The 22,400-nt window shown below is 44.9% G+C and overlaps 1 protein-coding gene across 2 annotated transcripts in view; it reads right to left on the minus strand.

The window, feature by feature from the left end:
- The window catches only part of SLC23A2 (solute carrier family 23 member 2), a 57,348-nt gene that overhangs the window by 11,371 nt on the left and 23,577 nt on the right, over positions 1–22,400 (minus strand). For both annotated transcript variants that reach the window (XM_061348199.1, XM_061348198.1), the window contains 9 exons: positions 20,819–20,917; positions 16,796–16,912; positions 15,228–15,385; positions 10,354–10,442; positions 8,825–8,895; positions 7,500–7,681; positions 4,474–4,594; positions 3,340–3,496; positions 117–264 (listed from right to left, as the gene is read on the minus strand). In XM_061348199.1, coding sequence (XP_061204183.1) covers positions 117–264; positions 3,340–3,496; positions 4,474–4,594; positions 7,500–7,681; positions 8,825–8,895; positions 10,354–10,442; positions 15,228–15,385; positions 16,796–16,912; positions 20,819–20,917 — 1,142 coding nt within the window. The remainder of the gene's footprint in view (positions 1–116; positions 265–3,339; positions 3,497–4,473; positions 4,595–7,499; positions 7,682–8,824; positions 8,896–10,353; positions 10,443–15,227; positions 15,386–16,795; positions 16,913–20,818; positions 20,918–22,400) is intronic.

The following is a 22,400-nucleotide window of genomic DNA, read 5'->3' on the forward strand; positions in this document are numbered from 1 at the left end:
AGCCTCCAACAGGAACAGGAGTAGGTTTCCAATGCTGCATTTGCATTATTCCAAGGAGGAAAACCCATAAAAGTATCTGAAGACACTGAAAAATACTTCCTTTTTTGTTGACATACCTGTTTATTGCATGAATAGGTGGAGGAGGAGCACAAGATAACCTGGCACAGGCATAGTAATCTCCTATTGATTCAATAATGCTGGCAACAACGGCGCTGAGCATTCCTATTACTCCAGCAGCTGAAATTGTTGGCAGTCCCCACTGAACTGTGAAGGAAAGAAAACTGAAATCTCTTGGGCCACAGAAAACAATTCAGGTATCAAAACATGCAACAGTTTCATAGGATCATAGAATTATTTAGGCTGGAAAAGACCTTTAAGAGCACAGAATCACAGAATGGCTTGGGTTAGAAAGGACCTTAAAGCTCGTCCAGTTCCAACCCCCTGCTATGGCAGGGATGCCTCACACTAGACCACGTTGCCCAAGGCTCTGCCCAGCTTGGCCTTGAACACTGCCAGGGATGGGGCATTGACCACATGGTTGGGCAACTTCTGCCAGGGCCTCAGCACCCTCACAGGGAAGAGCTTCTTCCTTATCTCCAACCTGAACATTCCCTTTTTCAGTCTGAACCCATCACCCTTGTCCTATCCCTACAGTCCCTGATGAAGAGCCCCTCTCCAGCATCTTTGTAGCCCCCTTCAGACACTGGAAGCTGCTCTGAGCTTGCTCCATGAAGCTTCTCTTCTCCGGCTGAACAGCCCCAGTGTTCTCAGCCTGTCTTCCTATGGGATCATTGAGTCCAGCCCTTACCCCAGCACTGCCAAGGCCACCACTAAGCCATGGCACTGAGGCCTCCTCTACACGGTGTGTGAACACTTGCAGGGACGGTGCCTGCAGCCCTGCCCTGGGCAGCCTGTTCCAATGCCTGAGCACCCTCTGGGGCAGGAATTGTTCCTCAGCTCCACCTAAACCTGCCCTGGTGCAGCTTGAGGCCGGTTCCTCTTGTCCCATCCCTTGTTCCTTGGGAGCAGAGCCCAGCCCTCCTGGCTCCATCCTCCTGTCAGGCACTTGTAGGCAGCGATCAGGTCCCCCCTGAGCCTTCCCTTCTCCATCTGAACCCCCCAGGTCCCTCAGCCCTTCCCCATCACCCTTGTGCTCCAGGCCCTGCTCCAGCTTCACTGCCCTTCTCTGGCCCCACTCCAGCCCCTCAATGTCTCTCTTGTAGTGCAGGGCCCAGAAATGAACACAGGATTTGAGGTGCAGCCTCACCAGTGCCCAGTGCAGGGAGACAATCACTGCCTTGGTCCTGCTGGCCACAATTCCATTATTCATCTTTAATGGAAATAACAAACTCCCTTCACAGTAACACACTCTGGCAAGTTGAAATAGATGAAAAAAGCAAAGGAAAAACCATCCAAGCAACTGCTTTGATCATGCTTGGAAAAAAAAACCCCAAAACCACAAACCCCACCAAAACAATTTTGTGTTCAGAAGGAAGGAATCTGAACTCCTGCTTGTGAGAAAACAGTTGTGATCAGTGAGGTGAATGCCGCTTTATTATTATTGCTCTAAAAACCTCAGTCTTTGGTTACAAGTTCAGTCTACACAAGAGAATGGCCAACAACCAACTATGCTCGCTGCACCCACACCTTCCAAGTCTACCCTTTGGTAGAAAAGCAAATCAGATTTAAGCCTGTAGAACAGCTTGGCAGGTTTTCCACAGCAACTGCCTCAATGCTTTTATCTCTTTGAAAGAGATGAGCCTCTTGCAAACAAAAGGAACTTTAAGTCACACAAACGTGAATGAACAAGGCTTCACAAAAAAGAAAGGTCTAATCAGGGTGGAGAAGTTTTCCTGCTTTCCCAAAAGCTTCTATTATACAGCTTGCAAGTACTGCTTTAGAAGTGGTTGCTTTTAAGAACTAATCAGAAGCAAAGCACAGGCAAAACCACAAGGAAGCTGCCTCATTACAACCTAATGGGATTCCTAACTATTTCTATTCTTCTGCTCCAGTAGAGTATTATTCTATCATTACCCCATTAATTTTGGGGGAACCCAGTTGTGCAACTCCACTTCATGCCATAACAAACAGCCTTTAACAGCTTTAAGCTGAGAGGTGGCCAGCAAAAGGATATAAACAGCCAAGGTGGTGTGAAAAGCATTCTGTGTTCTCATGTCCTTTGATAAGCATTGAATGGCATTCTCTGACTTGCCCACTGGCCCAGTTCCAGGGCTGCTTCTGCAAGTCGGGATGGTTTTATGTAGTTGGTAATGGTTGTGCTCATTCAAGGATGGGTTTGTTTGGGGCAGGGAAGTGCACTGAGCTGGAGAAAACTCCACACCCTAATGATTCTTTAGATGGTGAGAATCAGTGAGTTAGTTCAGTAGCTGTAAGAACCTGTCCTTATCATCATATAACTTAACAGCAGCTGACCACAGGATTGACAAGTACACATAAATCAACCATGCCCTGAAAATCTCAGATTGGTTTGGGTTGGAAGGGACCTTAAAGCTCATCCAGCTCCAACCCCTGCCACGGGCAGGGACCCCTTCCACTGGAGCAGCTTGCTCCAAGCCCCTGTGTCCAACCTGGCCTTGAGCACTGCCAGGGATGGGGCAGCCACAGCTTCTCTGGGCACCCTGTGCCAGCGCCTCAGCACCCTCACAGGGAAAAGCTTCTGCCTAAGAGCTCAGCTCAGTCTCCCCTCGGGCAGGTTCAAGCCATTCCCCATGGCCTGGCCCTACAGGCCCTTGTCCCAAGCCCCTCTCCAGGTTTCCTGCAGCCCCTTTAGGCACTGGAGCTGCTCTAAGGTCTCCCCTTCAGGAGCCTTCTCTTCTCCAGGCTGACTGAGCCCAGCTCTCTCAGCCTGGCTCCAGAGCAGAGCTGCTCCAGCCCTCGCAGCAGCTCCATGGCCTCCTCTGGCCTCGCTCCAACAGCTCCAGGTCCCTCTTGTGCTGTTGCCCCAGAGCTGGATCTGGACTGCAGGGGGGATGAAATCTCACCAGGGCTGTGTAGAGGGAGAGTCACCTCCCTCCATGTTATATGTACAGTCACACTGTGTTATTAGAACTCAAGAGTGACCTAGATAAACCTTGCAAATGCCTTCTACACATTCAGAAACTCAGCCTTTCTTGGGCAAGACCTTCAATTATCAGATTAAAGAGGAAAACATACAAAAAGAACATCATATCCCCACCTACGATGCCTTTAGATTAGTGCACGTCAAAGTGCATCAGAACGTGGAAGCGAGAGGAAAAGAGCAACGCTTCTGAAAACAACAGGAATGATTCCCACGGGCATATTATTAGCAAGCCAGCTCTGAATCCCAGACATACTTACAAGGATAAGGAACCTTGAACCACGGAGCTACCAACAGCACTCCCCGGCGTGCGTCTGTGCGAGCGTAGAAGCCGTACTTGGAGCTGTCAGGGGGAAAGACGTCTGTCACAGTGAAGATGAAGCAAAGCAACCACGACACCAAAATAGCTAAGATAATCTGTGAAAGAGAAAGGGGGGAAAAAGGAGCTGTTTACTATCACTGGCAATATTCATCAACAGCAAACAGCTCCTGCAGAGAATATCTATTACACACATATCCCAGTATGCTCTTAAGTGATATTTAAGTCTGAACAAGCAGTTAATCCTGTAACAGATCCATGAGGTGGTTCCCCCTGGCCCCTAACAAAGGTGCTGTTACAAAAGCTTTCAAATTACAGCAAGCCTCCTCTCTTTGCTAACAAATGGGAAAGTCTCCAAATGGGCACTTAAACAAACCAGTGAATTAGGCTCAATTTTACCAGGAACTAAAGAGAAGCCTTTCACATGGGGCACCATGTCTTGCTTTCATAAAACTAGAAGATAATGATCTCACCATCCCTTTTTGGAGGGCTGTTTAGGCTTTCACTGCATGCATAAACATACTTTCTTCTCTATCCCCCTTCCCTCCCCTCTTCATCACTTCAATGGACTCCCCTTCATCTTCATCACTTCAATGACTCTTCATGAGGGTCAGAGACCAGAATGGGATCTGCAATACTACAGCATCACAGAGTGGTTTAGGTTGGATCTGCAAGACTACAGCAGTGGGTTAAGTTGGATCTGCAAGACTACAGCAGGCTATTTCCTGTGACAAAGTACAGTATCACAGAGGGGTTTAGGCTGGGATCTTAAAGCTCATCCAGTTCCAACCCCGTACCACAGGCAGGGACACCTTCCACCAGAGCAGGCTGCTCCAAGCCCTTGGCAGCCTGGCCTTGAACACTGCCAGGGATGGAGCACTGATGTTAATGAGACATTTATATAAATAAATACATTAGATCTACAGCTATAAATGAACCATTCAGTTAACTTTCTCATAAGTCCATTTAAGCTTTCCTCTCACCTTTATGATTTTATTGCTAAGAGAAATCAAGAACCCACCCCAAACTCAAAGCAGTTTCTTTTGCCAACTGAAGACCAAGTTGGGCTACTCACAGGGAACATCTTGAAGAGCTGCAGCCTGTAGGCTGTCCATCCCTTCTTGGATTTGTAAATGGGTAAAGGAAACTTTACATTTCGGGCATATTGAGAAAACAACAATACTAGGAAAATAGTCCTGAGAAAAAGAGGAGAAGGAGGGTGGGACAAGAGAGACACATCATTAGCACCAATGTATTCAGAAGCCTTCTCAGCACAAACCTGTTCAGGCTCTTCAGACACCTGAAGACATCTGAAAGTCAGCACCAAGCATCACAAGATGATACGTTTTAAATAGATCGTTATTCCACAAAAGCCAAACCAATGTAATTTGTATTCTAAAGTGCTGCAAAACTAGCCAGCAGCAAACAGGGAAATGAAGCAACTGAAGAAAGATCTTCAGAGCAAAGAGCTACGCTGCGCTCCTGCCTTCTTTGGATTCAAACTCTCTGGCCAGGTTTGCTCCTCACATGAAGCCCGAAGGTTCCTGCTCCAAATGGGAAGAACCTGGAAAACTGGAGGCCAGTGGAAAAGCATTTCTACACTTCCAACAGTTGCATAAAGCTCCAAAGCACTTGAAAACCTCCTGTCAAGGGAAATTCTCTTCAATTCTTCATAATCCCCATTTCTTATTTTGTATACACATCTTTCACTAAGCAGCTGTAAATTAAGCAGAATCGAGCCCCAAACCCCAAGAATCCATTCAACTGCAGTTGAGTAACCCAATTTATCATGGTTTTTAGAAGCCTCAAGCATCATCACTCCCCCCCTCATCAAAACTAAGCTCCTCTATGTGTTAACAATCAATTCAACTCTACAGCTAAAATAAGTACCCACTGCAATGAAAACTACAAGCCCAGGGGAGGTTGCTCAATTCTGAAGCAGTCAAACCCCAGTTCTGCTATTAAAAGGCCACACAAAGAGTCAAACTGTCTGAAGCAGCAGAGCTGTTCTGAAATCTGAGATTAAGTTTTTATCAGCTGACTTAAAAAGAAGAAGGAGGTGGATGTTAAACCTCCCTTTTCTGCCCCAGATCAGGTTCAGACTGTAAGAAACAAATCCAGCTTTATTCTCCCTCAGGCTCCAGGAACAAAGAGCTCAGCAGAAGGGTGGCATTTATAACCCTGACTCAAGTGATAAAGACACCTTTTCCTTGCATTCAGGGAACATTCTGGCATCTCTCCCAAAGTCCATTACGAAAAGATGGGATCCATGCCCTGAGAGCAGCCCTGAGGACTGGGGGGGATGTATACCGATTTATTTAGTATAGAGTTGTAAGGAACGTAATAATATTATGTTATTCTATCATAGAATGGTTTGGATTGAAGGGATTATAAAGCTCATCCAGTTCCAACCCCCTGCCACAGGCAGGGACACCTTCCACTGGACCAGGTTGCTCGAACAGAGTGGGAAATAATCATTTAAATAATAAACTGAAGCATTTTCAATCCTATTATCTTGGTTACACACCAGGGGGTTCTGTGAAACATCAAATCCTGACATTCCCAAACAAACTGGTCTGTTCAGCAGAGATCCAGGCAAAGCCTGATTCAGGAATAACTTCCCTCTCCACACATCATGAGGTGATGTGGTTTAGGGATGAAATTACTTCAGCTTGGCACCTGCAAGAACAAGCAAGGCCAGAGAACTGGTTGGGAACCTGAGAGTCATGTCAAAGAGCATCTGCAGCTAATAGAGGAGAGCAGCCCTGCCACGGGGATTGTTCTGCTACAGCAGATAGCAACACAGCATTTTTATCTCTGCAGAACACAGTCAAGACAATTTCAAGTGCCACATCTTGTGGAAATCAAGTTACTTTTGAGTGGCTCTAGATGGCCGTGGAGTTATTTTGAACACTCTAAGTGCACATTTGTGTGTGACAGAGGCCAGAATCACTTATTGACTGGGTCATATTTCAGTCCTGTTCCGAAATGGATGTATTTTTTCCATCTGAAAAATGTCAGCTTTAATTACACGTTTCCATGTCCAATCCACCAAAGGTCTGGTTGATTGATTTAACATGAGGCCCAACTTGCACTGAATTTGTTTGATAGGGAAACAAAATGTTTCTTTGGGTCAGCTGCTTAACAGAATAGAGTTACAAAAACATTCATGATGCTGACATCCAAGAGGAAAGAGAATTAAAGAGCCCTTCTAATCATAGGCTGCACTTATAGCATATTTTACATGTTCAAAGCACTGTGTAAAGATTTGTCAGACCAGAACCTGATCTCATCAAGTCATTCCTTCTGCTTCCAGAGCCAGCACAAAGTTGGTCACTACACACTGAATATAGCAACTGCTTCAGCCAACTTCCTTCTCTTGAAAAGGTGGTTTCCCTCCTTATCTGACTCAAATAGCATCTCACAGGAAGCTTTTGTCTTCTCTTCATCTCATTCTTCTCAGTTATTCCCTTTCATACCACTAATCTTAATTCTTTAATCTCCCTGACATCTATACCTACAGAAGCACGTACATCATGCCCTAAATTCACTCTAAGAGCCCTTTTGTCTACTAAAGAGAAATCTCTCTTCTTAGGCTTCCTGGACTGATGGCGATCATAGAAACAGATGTGCTCTGCCATCATATACACTTCTCTTGGCTATAGATAAGCAAACCAGAATAAGGGCAAATGGGCCATGACTACTGATGGTATTTGCTTGCTGCTGCTGAACAAGAAACATTGGCAATAGGAGCATAAAAACAGAAATACAAATTGGTCGCTAACCTCCCTGGTGCTTTGCTGAATGGTCTTTTCTCTAGCACTGAACCAGACCCAGCCAAGGGCTCCCAGAACTACTGTTTTATAAAACTCACTGCTCTCACACCTCACTTTCAGCTATTTTCCTTTCCTGCCTCCTGAAGATGCTGCTGTCCTTATTCCCAAGTTGCCAGCTGACCCTATCCAGACCCCCATGGATTCTTCCATGCTGGGATCACTGCAGCGCTCCCCTGGGCAGCTGAGCTGTTCCCTGGCACGCCAGGATTCCTGCATGACAACTTACCAACTGGGACCTAAGCCAAGAAGCCCCAGGAGTACTTACAACATAGCGATACCCCAGTGTTTGCCTGCTCTTTCTCCAGCAGCTTGGAAACCAGAGAGGCCAATGAGAGCAACAGTGGGTGTGATGGTCAGAGGTCCAATGTATCGTAACAGGGCGCCAGGAAGGCCGAGCAAACCGATCACCACTTCTATCAAGGAGGACATGATAATAGCACCTTGGATCTGAACACACAAGAAGGGGAAAGAGACAGCTCAGTCACATCTTACAAGCAAACCCCAATCATCTCTTTTTTTTGTGCTCTGGATTACAAACTGCAGTTAAAAGAATTCAGTGACACAGAAGAACTCAGCCAATTCTTTTCGTCATAAAACAGCTCATTAGGTTTAAGTGACTTATTGCTTAAGCATAACACTTATGGTTTTCTCCACAAAACTATTACACAGCAGACCAGTGGGCCAGTCTGGTAGTTGTGTGGATAGCACATGACACTGTCAGACAGGAGACCTGGGTTCCAGGCTAACCTTTAAGCTTTCAGATCGAACCGGCAAGGGTTGCTGGCGCCACGGAGGTGATGCTCCTAGCTCCTAGGGGCAGAGTGTATGCTGCATTGTTCACAAGTGCTCCTTAGAAGCTGGGATAGAGCAGCGTTGTGGTCTCAGGAGACTGTCAGCCCTCTTGGCTGCAGGGCTCTTGGCAGGATGTAGCTATGGTTTGAACATGGGGAAGAGAGAGGGGTTGTTTTTAAATAAGAAAAAGGTTTGCAGCCCAAAGCAACGGGATGGGAGATAAATTCCATGACACACGCCTTAATTTGGACTACTCTATCTACCACTCTAAGTGGGATGCCTGGGCACAACCCCCATCCTGGGCTCTGCAGAGCATGATGAGGTTCAGACTGCAGTGCTGCGAGTGGAGAAGGAGTTGGATCTATTTCAGCAAGTCTCTTGGGAGAACCAACACCTTATCAGAATAGTCTCCAACTTAAGACGCTTAGGGATGAACCGGATTTGCTAGCTGCATAGTTACCTTCCATGGGACAGCCTACTGGACAGTGACAGCAGGCAAGTGGTCTGGTAGCAGCTGAACTGCTGCCAGTGAGCACAAACTGCAAAGAGAATTCATCTCACTTGTGCGTTTGTCTGAGCATCTTTTGGAATGTGGGAACTAGCTCCTTGTATTTGCTGTCCAGCAATGAACAAGTGGGAGAGATGAAGGCTTCCAGGAAATGAGTAAAGGGATATAATCAAATGAAAATCACAGTGAAAGAAGAAATCATCAACTTAAAGACGAGAACACGCAGATGGTTAGGTGAGAACTTAACTGGAATTGGACACATCAACAGCTAAAGGCTACTCCTACATTACCTCTCGTATTCTGGGATACCAGATGTGCTCAGTGTGAAGCAGTTCTGTTGTTCCATTTGTAACTGTTAGATCTTACAAAAAGAAGAGAAGAAAACACAGGGGTTTATTCCTTGGCCACTCTGACATCACGTCATACAATTAAATCTCTCCTTAGGCTGTGTCTGACAAGTGAGCCTTCATTTACACAGGATAAAAGTTCTGCAAGGCTACAAATCAAGTAGGAACGTGGTTACATTCCCCAAGAGCTAACCACTAATTTTATCCACTGTCCCAAAGAGGAGAAAACATCACAACTTTCACAAAGAAAGGACCATTAGGGATTCCTTTCCCACTCCACTAAACAGATGAATGGAGAATTACTCAACTGCACACAAGGAATCAAGCACTCCAACGTCTCTTGTTCACCCATTCAGGTCACTCACTGCCTGATGAACTGACCCGTGGTAACAACCCCATCTGACACCTTTGGAAGGTTAAAAGGTTCAAGAGCAAGATGCAGCAAAGGCTCCTTTTGAAAAGCTGAAGTAGTGGAACAAATTGCTTTGCCATCAAAGGTTATCAGGCAGAGTTTGCTTTCAACAAGGTTTGTATAAGGATAGTGCCACATTTTGGTGCACAGAAACCTCCAACACTTACTAAAGAACACCACGCTTTGCTTTTACCACTCAGGCACTGAAACCCCTGGGCTACTTCCCACTAGCTACATCTGACTCCCCAGTGGGAAACTGTGAATGCCCAAAGCTAAGTTTCTATAGGGAAAAAAAAGCAGGAAAACTAATTAGATGGCCAGAAGTGAATTAAAAGAGATGTATAAACATGTAAATAATACCAATATACACGATTAGAGCATCAAAAGGACCCCTAGGGAGAACTTTAGTTAGAAGCAAGCAGCTTTCTCTATAATCCTGTCTCACACTGCCCACAGCCTTACTGAATAGCCATTCCCCATTAAAATAACAGAGCTATTTCCACTTTGGTTTTCTGACCCGTCAAAACAAAAGCCCCTTCCCAACCAGTTCTACTACACATCTGCACTCTGAAGAAAATCAAAACCTTTCAGGGTGATGATGGTAGCAGAGGAAAAGTTAAAATGAACATCCAAATACTGCCAAATCTTGCTCAAAAAAACCTAATGGTGGGAGTTAAATAGGTTAAAATAGTGGTCTTAAGGTGATGCTGAAACTTCCTACTACTCTACTCAAAAGCACTTGACTGGACTCACTGTATCCTAATACCATAAAGGACCATTTACAGAGCCCTTCCTTTATCTACGTTCTTAACAAAAGAACTGTTTCATGCTAGACTGTCTCTTGTCAGCATTTTTTATATTCTCCCCCCCCATAATTCCACAAAGGCATTTTTAGGAATCTTATTCCACAGCACAGAAGTTTTAACATTGTTAAAGGAGAGAACGTTTCACATTCCATGCTCATTACTTCCAGTTTCTGTATCAAAAGGTCTGGCAGTTGCACTAGATGTGATCTGGGTCATTCGTCACTTAAACCTGAACAAGCATAAATGACAATTACCTGTGTTATTACACTTCCACTTCTCCAGGGACAGTATTGCTCTAGCAGGTGCTAAGAATGCAAAAGCACTCGCTTGAAACAAGGGTAACCTGGTGGAAAGGGAAAGAAGAGACACTGACATTTCTCGCTGTTATGGTCCTGTGTCAGGATATCGGTTACAATTGGGGGTTACTCATCCTCAAACCCATCCTTCATTGGGGGTTATTACAAATGTGATGTATGAGAGTTTCTGATTAAAAAGAACAGCCACAGAAATGACATACTAAGACTTCACAAACCCAAGACCTGACAGAAGACGCTATGCATGAAGTTAATACAACCCTATAACAGCTTATTACCAGCACAGATACCAGACCCTGGCTGGGTTTGACTCAGCAGCACAAGGATACAGATGCACAGGCTGATGTAAGTACCAGCCCCAGTGCTGAGCATGCAGCTTTTACCATCCTGCCACATCAGAAAAGCTCTTTAGGACAGTATGCAGCCTGCATACTCAATGCCTTCCCTCTGCATGACTTGGAGTACAGTCACTTACACATTCATCTTTAAGTGTATGTGTAAATAACTATTAGATTGATAAGAGCTGATTAGATGTTCCAGGTGGCTACCAACAATAAACACAAAGGCTGCAAGAATTTCAAGATGACATTCTTAACATTGGTGGTTACACTTCCCAAAAGGTTCAAGATCTAAAGAGCATCTACCAGCACCAACTACATATTCACTGAATCAGCCAGAGCTTGCATAACAACACAAATATCCTGCTGTTACTTAACTCCAGAGATGCACTTTGAACTATTCTATAAATACTGTCATTAATGGGTTGCAATAAGATTCTCTTTAATAGCAGATCTCAAACTCGTAACGCATGAAACACTTAACTGCTCCTGAGGCTCTAGTTACTGCTCCGTGTTTATGGCTGGTTTACAGCCGCAATGAAGTGCCTCAACACCAGGGCAAACACTAATAAAGGAGAAAGAACTAACTGTAGTAGCTTAAGATAAAGATCAGAAAAGGCACAAAGAAGGAAAAAAAGAACTATGGGGGGAAAAAATCCTATACAAGCTTAACACGGAAAAGATCAAACCAGACGTGTGTTACTAACACTGGTTGTAAAGTTCACAGGCAGGGAGCTAAAATAGTTGTACTACCACTAGAAGGGAGTTTGAACAATGTAAAAAGCTGCCTCATCTACAACAAATGGTGAAAACTGCATTAGAAAGTCCAACTTCATCAAATTAAAGAAAACAAAGCTTTCTCTTTAGTGAGGAGCCAGTGGGTAGCTACAAGTGAATGATTCACCTTATTTTTCAAGGTTCATCGAGCAAAGCCAGCAAGCTGGTGCCCATGGCAAAACATGCAATACCTGCAACAAGCTGTTACTCCTCTGACCACCTACACAGTCCTCTGTCCCCCTCCTAATGATTTGGTAAATATACATTGCAAACACATTCTCCACTGATGAAGTCAGTTGTACTGAGACCCGGGTCCAGACTGTGAGGTCTGTAACTCATGAAATACCCTGCACACATATTGAGTCATAAGATCTTGGCACTTGTGGCTTAGCTACTCACTCAACCTTTATATGAGGGTGATGAATGTCCTGCAGGCTGATGAATGCAGACGATGGCACTGCCCGAGAGCTCCATCCTGAATGCCCCATCCCTGGCAGTGCTCAAGGCCAGGCTGGATGGGGCTTGGAGCAAGCTGCTCTAGTGGAAGGTGTCCCTGCCCATGGCAGGGGGTTGGAACTGGATGAGCTTTAAGGTCCCTTTCAACCTTCTTTAAAATCATCCAACCAAGATCAGGCTCTTGCTGAAGAGACAGTGGCAGCTTGGATCATGACTTAGGAATTCCATTTCCCATTGCTAAGCCAGGCATTCATTACTAGCTGGGTAAAGGATCACCAAGCTTATGACTGGGATACCACTTTAATGTCATGTCTATAAATTATGAAGCTGTTCAGTTTTGGCACTATCCCTTGTGAAGACAGAGCTTTTTATGCAGTTAAAGCCATCTGGAAATGTCTTCATTATCCAAACGTGTCACACAGATGTAGGAATGCTCAATGTCGTGCTGAGCACAGAAACAAACCTGAAACACTTAGGCATATTCAGGATGTATGTGAGGTATAGTAAAGCTGTATGCAATTGTCTCAGTCATAGTAATGACTCTGAATCCTTGCCAGATCTTTTGGCTTATTACATCATCTACCAAATAGCTTGAATTCCTAAACTCAGTATGGGTACCGAACCAACTCCACCTCACAACTGAGCTCAATCCATCTTTAAGGGCCTTCAAACCATGGAATTTGACCTTTTGAAACCCTCGTGGCTTTATTTGCTGAAATACTTTGCAGTTGACAGACTTGCCAATAAATACTTCAAAATCTCATTCAGACAACATCACTGCTAGATCCCGTTCTCAGCCTTACATAAAACCCGAATCACATGTTAAAGAGTTATAAAACCATGGAAGTTTCCTCCTTAAATACATATTCACTTATTTTAAGACCCAAACCCAATTGCCTCTTCAGCAGCTGAATTAGGACTTCACAGTGCAAGTGGAAGTGACTGGATAAAACCCCCAAGACAACAAAACCACCGCATCACAGACTGCAGAGGTGGGATTATACAGAAGGAACAGTGGATTTCAAACTGAATGGACCACACTGGTTTCTGCAAGATCCTCAAATCACTCTGTAGCAAGTAATAAAGAGCCCGAGATTAGTTAGAGGGGGTGAAAACCAACCAAGATGAGACAAACTTGAGTTCTGTGAAGAAATACAAGTGTCAGGAAGCGTAAAAACTAAGGTTTTTCTGCTAAATTTGAGGCAGAAGAAGAAAACTGGTAGAAGTCCAGGCAAACAAAGCACCTTTGAGTTCATCTCCACCCACAGCTCTGCACTTTTAAACTGCATGAGTTTAATCTTCAGTAAATCCAGGGAGGAGACACTCAGAGCTGAACAATGAAAGTCCTTATCTTCCAGCTCCTGCCTAAGTCAACAAGCCCTCGATTCCCTACATACAGCACAAAGGGATGGGGGGGAAGAAGAATACATCACTCCCACTAAAAGAGAGGTTCAAACCACCAAAGGGCATGACTGCGCTCTTCTGCCTCCTTTCAGATGAGGTACTTGAACATTTACTGCTATAAGTAAGGCAAGCTGCCCTATGAGCACACACAAGAGAGCCAAGCAGGCAGAAAACAATGATTAACTGCAGGTAGTCTTGACTAAAGAGATATCGGGAGGGAAAATCTTCTCTTTCAGCTATTTTCATGATGCTGTTTCATCATCAGAATAAACTTTACATACAAAAGAGCAGTGATTAAGTTACAAAAAAAAAATAAAGGGGTTTTTCAGAGGACTGAAAGCACAGAAAAGCTCAATAAAATGAACTAAAAGAACAACTGAAGATTGCATTAGAAAACCTGAAATCTATGGAAAAATTTGAGATGAAAAGCTGATCTACAATTTCAAGTGCTCTACCATGGGCTTGGCTGTCTGCACCCTATGGAGGCTCTTCCAACTAAGATTCAGCTTCTTAGCTAAGGGAAAGGGGAGTATGTTCATCACTGAATCCCAGACTGGGCTGGGTTGGAAGGGACCTTAAAGCTCCTCCAGCTCCAACTCTACGACGGGCAGGGACCCCTTCCACTGGAGCAGCTTGCTCCAAGCCCCTGTGTCCAACCTGGCCTTGAGCACTGCCAGGGATGGGGCAGCCACAGCTTCTCTGGGCACCCTGTGCCAGCGCCTCAGCACCCTCACAGGGAAGAGCTTCTGCCTAAGAGCTCATCTCAGTCTCCCCTCGGGCAGGTTCAAGCCATTCCCGTTGCCCTGTCCCTACAGGCCCTTGTCCATTTTCTATTGGAACTCAAGATTTCAGCTCACGTTGTACAAATAAACGACCTATGAATCATTTAAGTAACTACATGAGGGCATACCCTTAAATATGCCCTTTTTTTCTCATTTTAGTTATCACCCTAGTTTTATTCAAGAAGATACAGAAATCACTCAAAGGTTTTAGCTATTCCCGGTTCTCACAGGCAGTGTCAACACCAGTTGAAGTGAATATGTCAAACACCTCTCAGTGCCTATTGCAGAACATGAGTTTTTCAAGAAGCATTTATCTTCATGTTCATAAAACTTAAACATCCTGCTCCTTCCCACACCAGCTTTTTACAAGTATTTGCTAATGCCTGAATGGGTCTCTTGCATCTTCCTAAGGAGAGCAGACACAAGAAGAGGTACAGGCATCATTGTAAAGCTACATATCCATGTGTGTTTGTTCCCAACTGAAGGATCATGACCTGCAGCTCAGAGCAAATAAAAACGAAGGAGTTGCTTGTGTTGGAAGGTAACAGACACTTGGGTTAGAGAATTAAAGGTTCCCTCATCAGTTTTCATGCTCTTTTTCATTTGACAAGCCCTTTACAGACACAAGCACACAAACTGCTGTAGCACTAATCACAGCAATCTAAATATTGGCACAATTACAGTAGCACTCAAGAAACCAGTACAAATATCAAACTCTGTTCCTCTTCACCAAGGTGTATGAGGTTTTCCTTTCCCCTAGAAACCCTTCCAGTTTCTCTGTCCTCATAAATTTCCCTCCTCTAATCCTTCCCCCTCCCTGCTGTATTTTCTTACCCTTGGAATACCTTCTGTGATTTCAGATTCACCTTTTTTTTGGGAGCAGCTTTCCAACCACTTTCCCTAACTGCCCTGTATTTGACCTGTTCTCTTGGGTTTCATGTGTATCCTTTGAAAATAGATTACCTCCCTCTTGGATCTTGGCTAGCAACCTGGAATTCCCAACAGCTATCTAGTCTTATCACCATCTCAACACCCAGACACCAGTCTCAAGTCTCACCTGCACCCAAAAGTCGTTTGCAGCAATGTAGTGATGCCCACACAGAAGAAAATGGTCCCAATCAACTGGCTGGTAGCCCACTGGTCAAATCCAACACACATGGCATCAGCTAGCAGAAAGGGCACTGCTATAGTTCCACTGAAGCATGTCAAGTAATGCTGTGAAGAGAAAAAGGGGTTGGTAATACTGCAGCCAATCACAGAATCAATCAGGTTGGAAAAGAGCATGAATACCATCGAGTCCAACCATTACCCCAAGGCCACCACTAACCCATGGCACTCAGGGCACTGTCTACAGAGTATTAAGAAGTAAATACACTTATGACCACCTTTTCTTTTGTTTTGGCTATTTCTGTTCCTGAATGAGCCACCAAAGCTCCCACTTCCTGCTCCTAAGCATTTCTTCAATATATTTTCTTCCATGCTGAGCTGCCACTGGCCTGTTGCTAACAATGCTACTGCTATAGGATGAACTAGGGTGTTTGACTAGCTACATGGCTACTGCTCTTGAGGAGGAGGTATCTAGGTAACTGCACTGAAAACAGCTTCTAACTCAGAAAAGCAGATAAATAACTCCATTCACTTTCAGCCATGTGAAAATAACATCAGCTTACAAATGAACTTAAGGGCACACATAAACTAGGATGCAAATAAGCTCCGAAGTACCAGAAACTAAGTACTCGTTACTATTTCTTCAATTCAAATACATTAATTCTTCTTCAATTCAAATACATTAATTCTTCTTCAATTCAAATACATTACTACTTCTTCAACTCAAATAACATGAAGCAAACAAAACCCAAGAATCACCACATTCAACAAAAGTAAAAATATAATCCCTACAGAATCCCTGCTGTGTGCCCTTGAGGAATGGCAGAAATAAAAAGGATGTTTTGGAATGTATTTGTTTGGAGATCTCAACATACTTTACAGATATTAACAAATTCTCAGCATTCCTCTGGGATAGATATTGTTACTGTTCATGAAAGAAAGGAGAGGAAAGAGCTGTTCTGCTTCAAACAAGTGTGTGGCTGAGCTGGCAGTAGGGTCCAGCTCACCACCACAGTCCTACTCCTTGCAGGAATGCTATGCTTCCACGCCAGGGAGTACAGAATTTGCCTGCCTTGTCTAGCAGTGAGCCTACAGGTCCAGGGTGATGCTATCAAGCTTGCAGAATGGAAATGACTACAGCAGCAGCTTTAATAGCCAAGAGCTCAGAATTAAGCCGTTCTCTCTCCCCCCATCTTTAGTTCCAGAGGTACCAAATGTCACTTTCTGAAGCTTACCACTTTGCATTTGCTCCCTTATTTACTAACAGCAGCTTAGAAGATTAAATGTTTAAATGAATCTCACAAATGCATAAGCAGCAAACAGTAATATAGATCAATATCAACACAGTAACCTTAGTTTCTGCTGAAGGTGATCACCCACTATCTTAACACCTCCTTCAGACAAGTTAGAGTGGGAAGAATGAAGTGATCACACATACAAATGCAATGAACTACACAGAAAACACGAAGCAAGGTCTAAAAGTGACAGAGGGAAAATTACAGCTGGTTTAGAACATACCTGTAACCCCAAAAATATGCAGAGATACCAGGGAGGGACGTCTTCGATGGTGTAAATCATGTCAGTTCTCTGGGCATCTAAACTGCCGCTGCTGTCCAGTGTCTCTGCCAAAGAGCTCTGTTTGACACGAGGGTGAAGAAGTGGATTAGTGTTACCTATGAATAAACTGAATGGGAACTGTCAGGCAATTCCCAGATACTCTCAAAACCAGTGTAATAGTCCCAAGCAATGCTGATGTGTGGTGTTTTTCAAGCCTTTAGCTACGATACCTTCTCATCTCCAGCTACTGAACTTGTACCAAACACATTCACTTCTCTAAGCCAGCCCCTGTGGATTTACACTAACACAACTGTTCATTTATGAGACATCCAATCTGGCAGCCAAAAGGTGCCCCAAAACCAGGACTGTCATGACACAACTGTTTATTAAAGTCAAAAAGGAAGAATGAGAACTAAGCAGAGAGTTAACAACAGCAATTTTCAGAGCAGAATGGCTATCCTTGCATAAGAGACCAAGATCACAGGCAAGACAGTTCCTCATTCCAGTAATTGCTTCCCCACTTCATTCTTACTCAATTCCAGCCCTGGTTAACCTTTTTGAGCCACAGGATTTATTAGTTTTGCTTCCAACCCGCATTGAAGCAGTGAGGAAAACACTGTTCATTATAACTAAATACACCCATGGCCTATTCCTATTAGCCAAGAGGACTTCCTCCAAACCTACAGGAATTTAAGTGAGACCACATTCTGGCCTAGCATGTGCCCTCGTTTGCAGGGAGCTAAGAGACAACTGACCACACATATACATGCAGCAGAATCCCTGCAGCTTCTCCATTAAACCAGGACTGAGCTCAATCGTTCCTTCTTCACAACTAAGTGGAATCATTTCGTTCCAACTCTCCGGTTTGGAAATTCCTGAGGATGAGAACACAATGCTCCAAAGCTTCAACACTACCACCAGAAGCAGAAGGAAGCATCATTTCAGCTTAACTAACCCAAAAAATACCTTATATAACTACTGTCCTGACCTAATCCACACTAGAACATAACAACCTCCTGTGAAGCAGCCTTACACAAAAATGGGGAACTTGGCCAGGCTTGTGACTTTGCCTCAAGAGGTCTTTCCTGCTTCAAAAATCACAACCCATCCACAGATTGTGCTTAGATAATCTCCCTTTGGTTTATCTTCTCCAAGGTCACGGAAGCCAAACTGAGCCAGGGCATTTCCTTCTTATCTCAGGTTTCTGTTAGTAAAACAAATGCCATTGGGTTCATTCCAATTCAGGGAGTGCAAGTGACCGCATCACTATGGAAAGGTTGAGGGTATCACAGTGGAAAAGCAAAATACAACAAAACTAATATCAGAAAACACTTTCAAACAGCACCAAGCACTGAGCAAGCTCCTCACCAAGGTGAGTTTAAATAAGGTGCAAGTCCTAAATGGAGGAGCAAGGAAACGGTTCACTGCACAACTCATCTTGCCAACTTGCAGCACTGATGTCTGTCTTCCTGCAGTCAAGGAAGGAATGACACTCTCCTGATCTGAAACACTGACAAAGCTAAAGAATCAGGAACTTGAGTTTTAGAGCTTCACCTCCTACTGGAAGGCGAGCACTGAGCAACCTGCACGCATCTTGTACACCTGCATATCCTCATGCATCCCAAGCACAACGCCAGGCTGGTCAGAGACTGGATGGGAACAGCCCTGAAAATCACAGAATCCCAGACTGGTTTGGGTTGGAAGGGACCTCTAAGCTTACCCAGTTCCAACCCAATGCCACGGGCAGGGACACCTTCCACTAGAGCAGCTTGCTCCAAGCCCCATCCAACCTGGCCTTGAACACAGATAATGGCTAAAGGGAGCTAACATGAAAGAGACCAAGACCAAACAGTGAGGAATTGGAGAGCTCAGGTGAGGTCTGGCTCTCACTGCTGTGGGTAAGTCACTGGGTAGTCATTGGCCCTCTCATATCTTAAGCATGTGCCTGCTGGTTTAATGTACTGCTGGTACTTGCCAAGTATGCCATAAGGAACTGCTGGGAACAAACTGCACCTTCTTGAGGGAGATACCAATCAGAGACTAATTCTTTTTAACTGGCCAAGGGTGGGACAACACAAAAAGGAATAAAAAGCACAGAATAAGTATAAACAGGGGGAGCATCTGTTTGTGAGTCAATGTAAGCACTGGGCATCCTCCAGCAATTCAATACATTCCTCTTTGTTACAGGCTTTTTAATCAAGGTCTTCCATTTGCCTTTCTGGTGAATGATCTCTCGAGAGGGATGGAAAGCCACGAAGATGCTTCACGCACACACTTATTTGAAGTGAAAAGCAGGAGGTTTGCCCAGATTACCAGAAATATTATCTTAATAGATGAGGCTTCAACTGCTGCAGCCCCGGCTTTCACTGTTCATTCATTATAAGCCACAGCAAAGCTCAAGCCACAGCACAGCACAGCCACACTCAAGCAGATTTGGTTGATTAAAAGCTCGTGGTCTCTTTAAGGTGAATTATCAACAGTCATTTACCGTTCTGATCACATGGATCAAGTGGAAGGGAAAGAAACATGGTAAAAACAGGCCATGAAGACATGCTTCAACGTCTAGAGATCGCTTATCTTGGTTGCACAACTCCATTCAAGCACCTTTTGCTCAAGGCTTTTTATCAGATTGTTTCTCTCCACGCTAGTCTGAGCATGCTCCAAGGAGCAGCCACCACAGACACTGCAGGTAGGCAGTTGCCAAAATGGGCTCATGAGAATATCAGCATGATCAAGGTGGTAGCAGGGAGTACTTGAGGCATACAGGCAGACCATCCCTAACCGTGCGTGAAAGCACACTGTGGCATTCCTAACGTTCTTTGCAAATACAATTTGGTCAAGTTGAGGCTTTTTGGAGATAAGGCTTAACCACAAAGCCAAGCAGATACAAAAAGGTGAGGTTCAGATTTACTGTAATCCTCTTAATTTAAACAGCAGTTCAGATTCACACCATAGCTACTTGGAAGGATGTTATTGAACAGGCATAGGGAATGATGGAATTGAGAAAAAACCTGGAAAAATCACAACTGCATTGAATCATGTAATCAGCCACGTTGGAAAAGAGCTTTAAGCTCATCCAGTCCAACCATTCCCAGCACTGCCAAGGCCACCACTAACCCATGGCACTGAGGATGTGTGAACACTTGCAGGGACGGTGACTGCAGCCCTGCCCTGGGCAGCCTGTTCCAATGCCTGAGCACCCTTTGGGGCAGGAATTGTTCCTCAGCTCCATCTAAACCTGCCCTGGTGCAGCTTGAGGTCAGTTCCTCTTGTCCCATCCCTTGTTCCTTGGGAGCACAGCCTGACCCACCTCACTACATCCTGCTGTCAGGCAGCTGTAGGGATGGTTATGGTCCCTCTTCAGCCTTCTCTTCTTCAGACTAAACAACTCCAGTTCCCTTTGAGGCCTCAACTGCGTTGTTGATCCTGAATAATCTAAGATACAACCATCAATATCTTAAGGAAAAATGTTCCAGGGTTTTTAGGAATGACCTGAAATTCATTCATAAAGGTGCCACTCTATGATAATAACTTGGAAAGATGACTAGAAAACTTAAGTTTATGAGGTTGGAGCTTGGAGGAAAGAGAATGAGAAAGCTTCTGCTTCTGAAGGTGCTCAATACTACCAGTTTCCTTGACTAAATGCAGAAGTAGTTAAGGCCTGAAGAACAGCACAGAATGACCTTACCACAGAAATCATGCAAAAGGCCAATGGAAATGAAATCAGAAAACTGCCTATTACAGATTTTGGTGCCAGGTCAAAGTGCTTCTAACATCTGCTGAGTCACTCCCTGTGTTCTGCAACCAAAATGTGTGACTGGGAGAGTCACAAGGACACAACTCCCCCAGGCCTGATCTGAATCTGCAAGTCAGCATGGCTGATGGGAGAAAGGAAATCTCTTAGCCCAGTAAAACCAGTGTGGACAAATAAGAGAACCGAGAAAGCAAGAATGAGTTCTCACCTAGAAGGAAAGCACTACGTACCTTCTCTGCTATGCCATTTTCTGTAGTATAGATGGCCATCAGCTCGGTGTCTTCTGTATCCTGGTCACCACTGGATGTTGCTCCACCATTTATCACCACCTTGGAAATAAAACAACAGGAAAAAGAAACACAAGATCTTCAAATGAACATTCTGCTTGGAATCCTGGTACTTGACATCTTCTCATAAACCATTACAAGCATGGCAAGCAATCATTTATATTCCTAGACATGCTATAGACAGGCATCACATACAGCTCCTCAAAGCCTGGACAGTGTCCACTGAGGGTGGGAAGAAACCATCAGGAGACTGATGGGAAGAGTTCTTAAGAGGCAGATGTGCACAAGAGAATGATACAACAGAAAACCTGAAAGAAAAAGACAGCAAATATTTGTTGCCTCCTCCTCTTAGTCAAACAAATCAGGACATAACCAGGGGCTGGTGCCTTCTGCAGTAGACAGTCAACAGTGGGACAGGGCTACAGCATTGGTGGATGAGGGAAGAACGACTGATGCCATCTACCTGGATTTCTGCAAGGAATTTGATGACACTGTGCTTCACAATATCCTTGTCTCTAAACTGAAGAGACATGGACTTGATGGATGCACCACTTGGCGGATAAGGAATCGGCTGATGGTCACACTCAAAGAGCTGCAGTCGATGGCTTGATGTCAAAGTGGAAATCAATGATGAATGGTGTTCTTCAGGAGATGGTGTTGGGACTGGAGCCATTTAATATCTTTGTGAGTGACATGGACATGGGACTGAGCACGCTCAGCAAGTTTGCCAATGACACTGAGCTGTGTGGTTTGGGTGACACACTGGAGGGAAGGGATGAGATCCAGAAGGACCTGGACAGGCTGGAGAGGTGGGATCATGGAAATGTTATGAAGTTCAACCAAGACCAAGTGCAAAGTCCTGCCACAGGGTCAGGGCAATCCCCAGCACAAACACAGGCTGGGGGTTTTGTGTGCTTGAGCCCAGAACCTCCCCATGTGCTGGGCTGCATCCCCAGAGTGTGAGCAGCAGCTCAGGGAGGGGATCCTGCCCCTCTGCTGTGTGAAGGGGAGACCCCCCCTGCAGCCCTGATCCAGCTCTGGGGCAGCAGCACAAGAGGGACGTGGAGCTGTTGGAGCGAGGCCAGAGGAGGCCACGGAGCTGCTGCGAGGGCTGGAGCAGCTCTGCTCTGGAGCCAGGCTGAGAGAGCTGGGCTGGGTCAGCCTGGAGAAGAGAAGGCTCCTCAAGGGGAGACCTTAGAGCAGCTCCAGTGCCTAAAGGGGCTGCAGGAAAGCTGGAGAGGAGCTTTGGACATGGGATGTTCAAGGCCAGGTTGGACACAGGCGCTTGGAGCAAGCTGCTCTAGTGGAAGGTGTCCCTCCCCATGGCAGGGGTTGGAACTGGATGAGCTTTAAAGTCCCTTCCAACCCAAACCATGCCACGATTCTAACTGTTCTCATGAGGAGCTGCCTGGGGTGTTGCACGTCCTGTGACCAGCACTGCTTTAGAGCACACGTATGAAATAACCACAGACACCATAATTGGCCATGTTTATAGATAAACAACAAGTGGCAAAGGAGGTTTCAG

The sequence above is a fragment of the Neopsephotus bourkii genome, unplaced genomic scaffold (genome assembly GCF_033783945.1).
Source record: "Neopsephotus bourkii isolate Nb327-2 ecotype Australia unplaced genomic scaffold, CSIRO-AGI_Nbou_v1 NB_346, whole genome shotgun sequence".
Lineage (NCBI taxonomy): Eukaryota > Metazoa > Chordata > Aves > Psittaciformes > Psittacidae > Neopsephotus > Neopsephotus bourkii.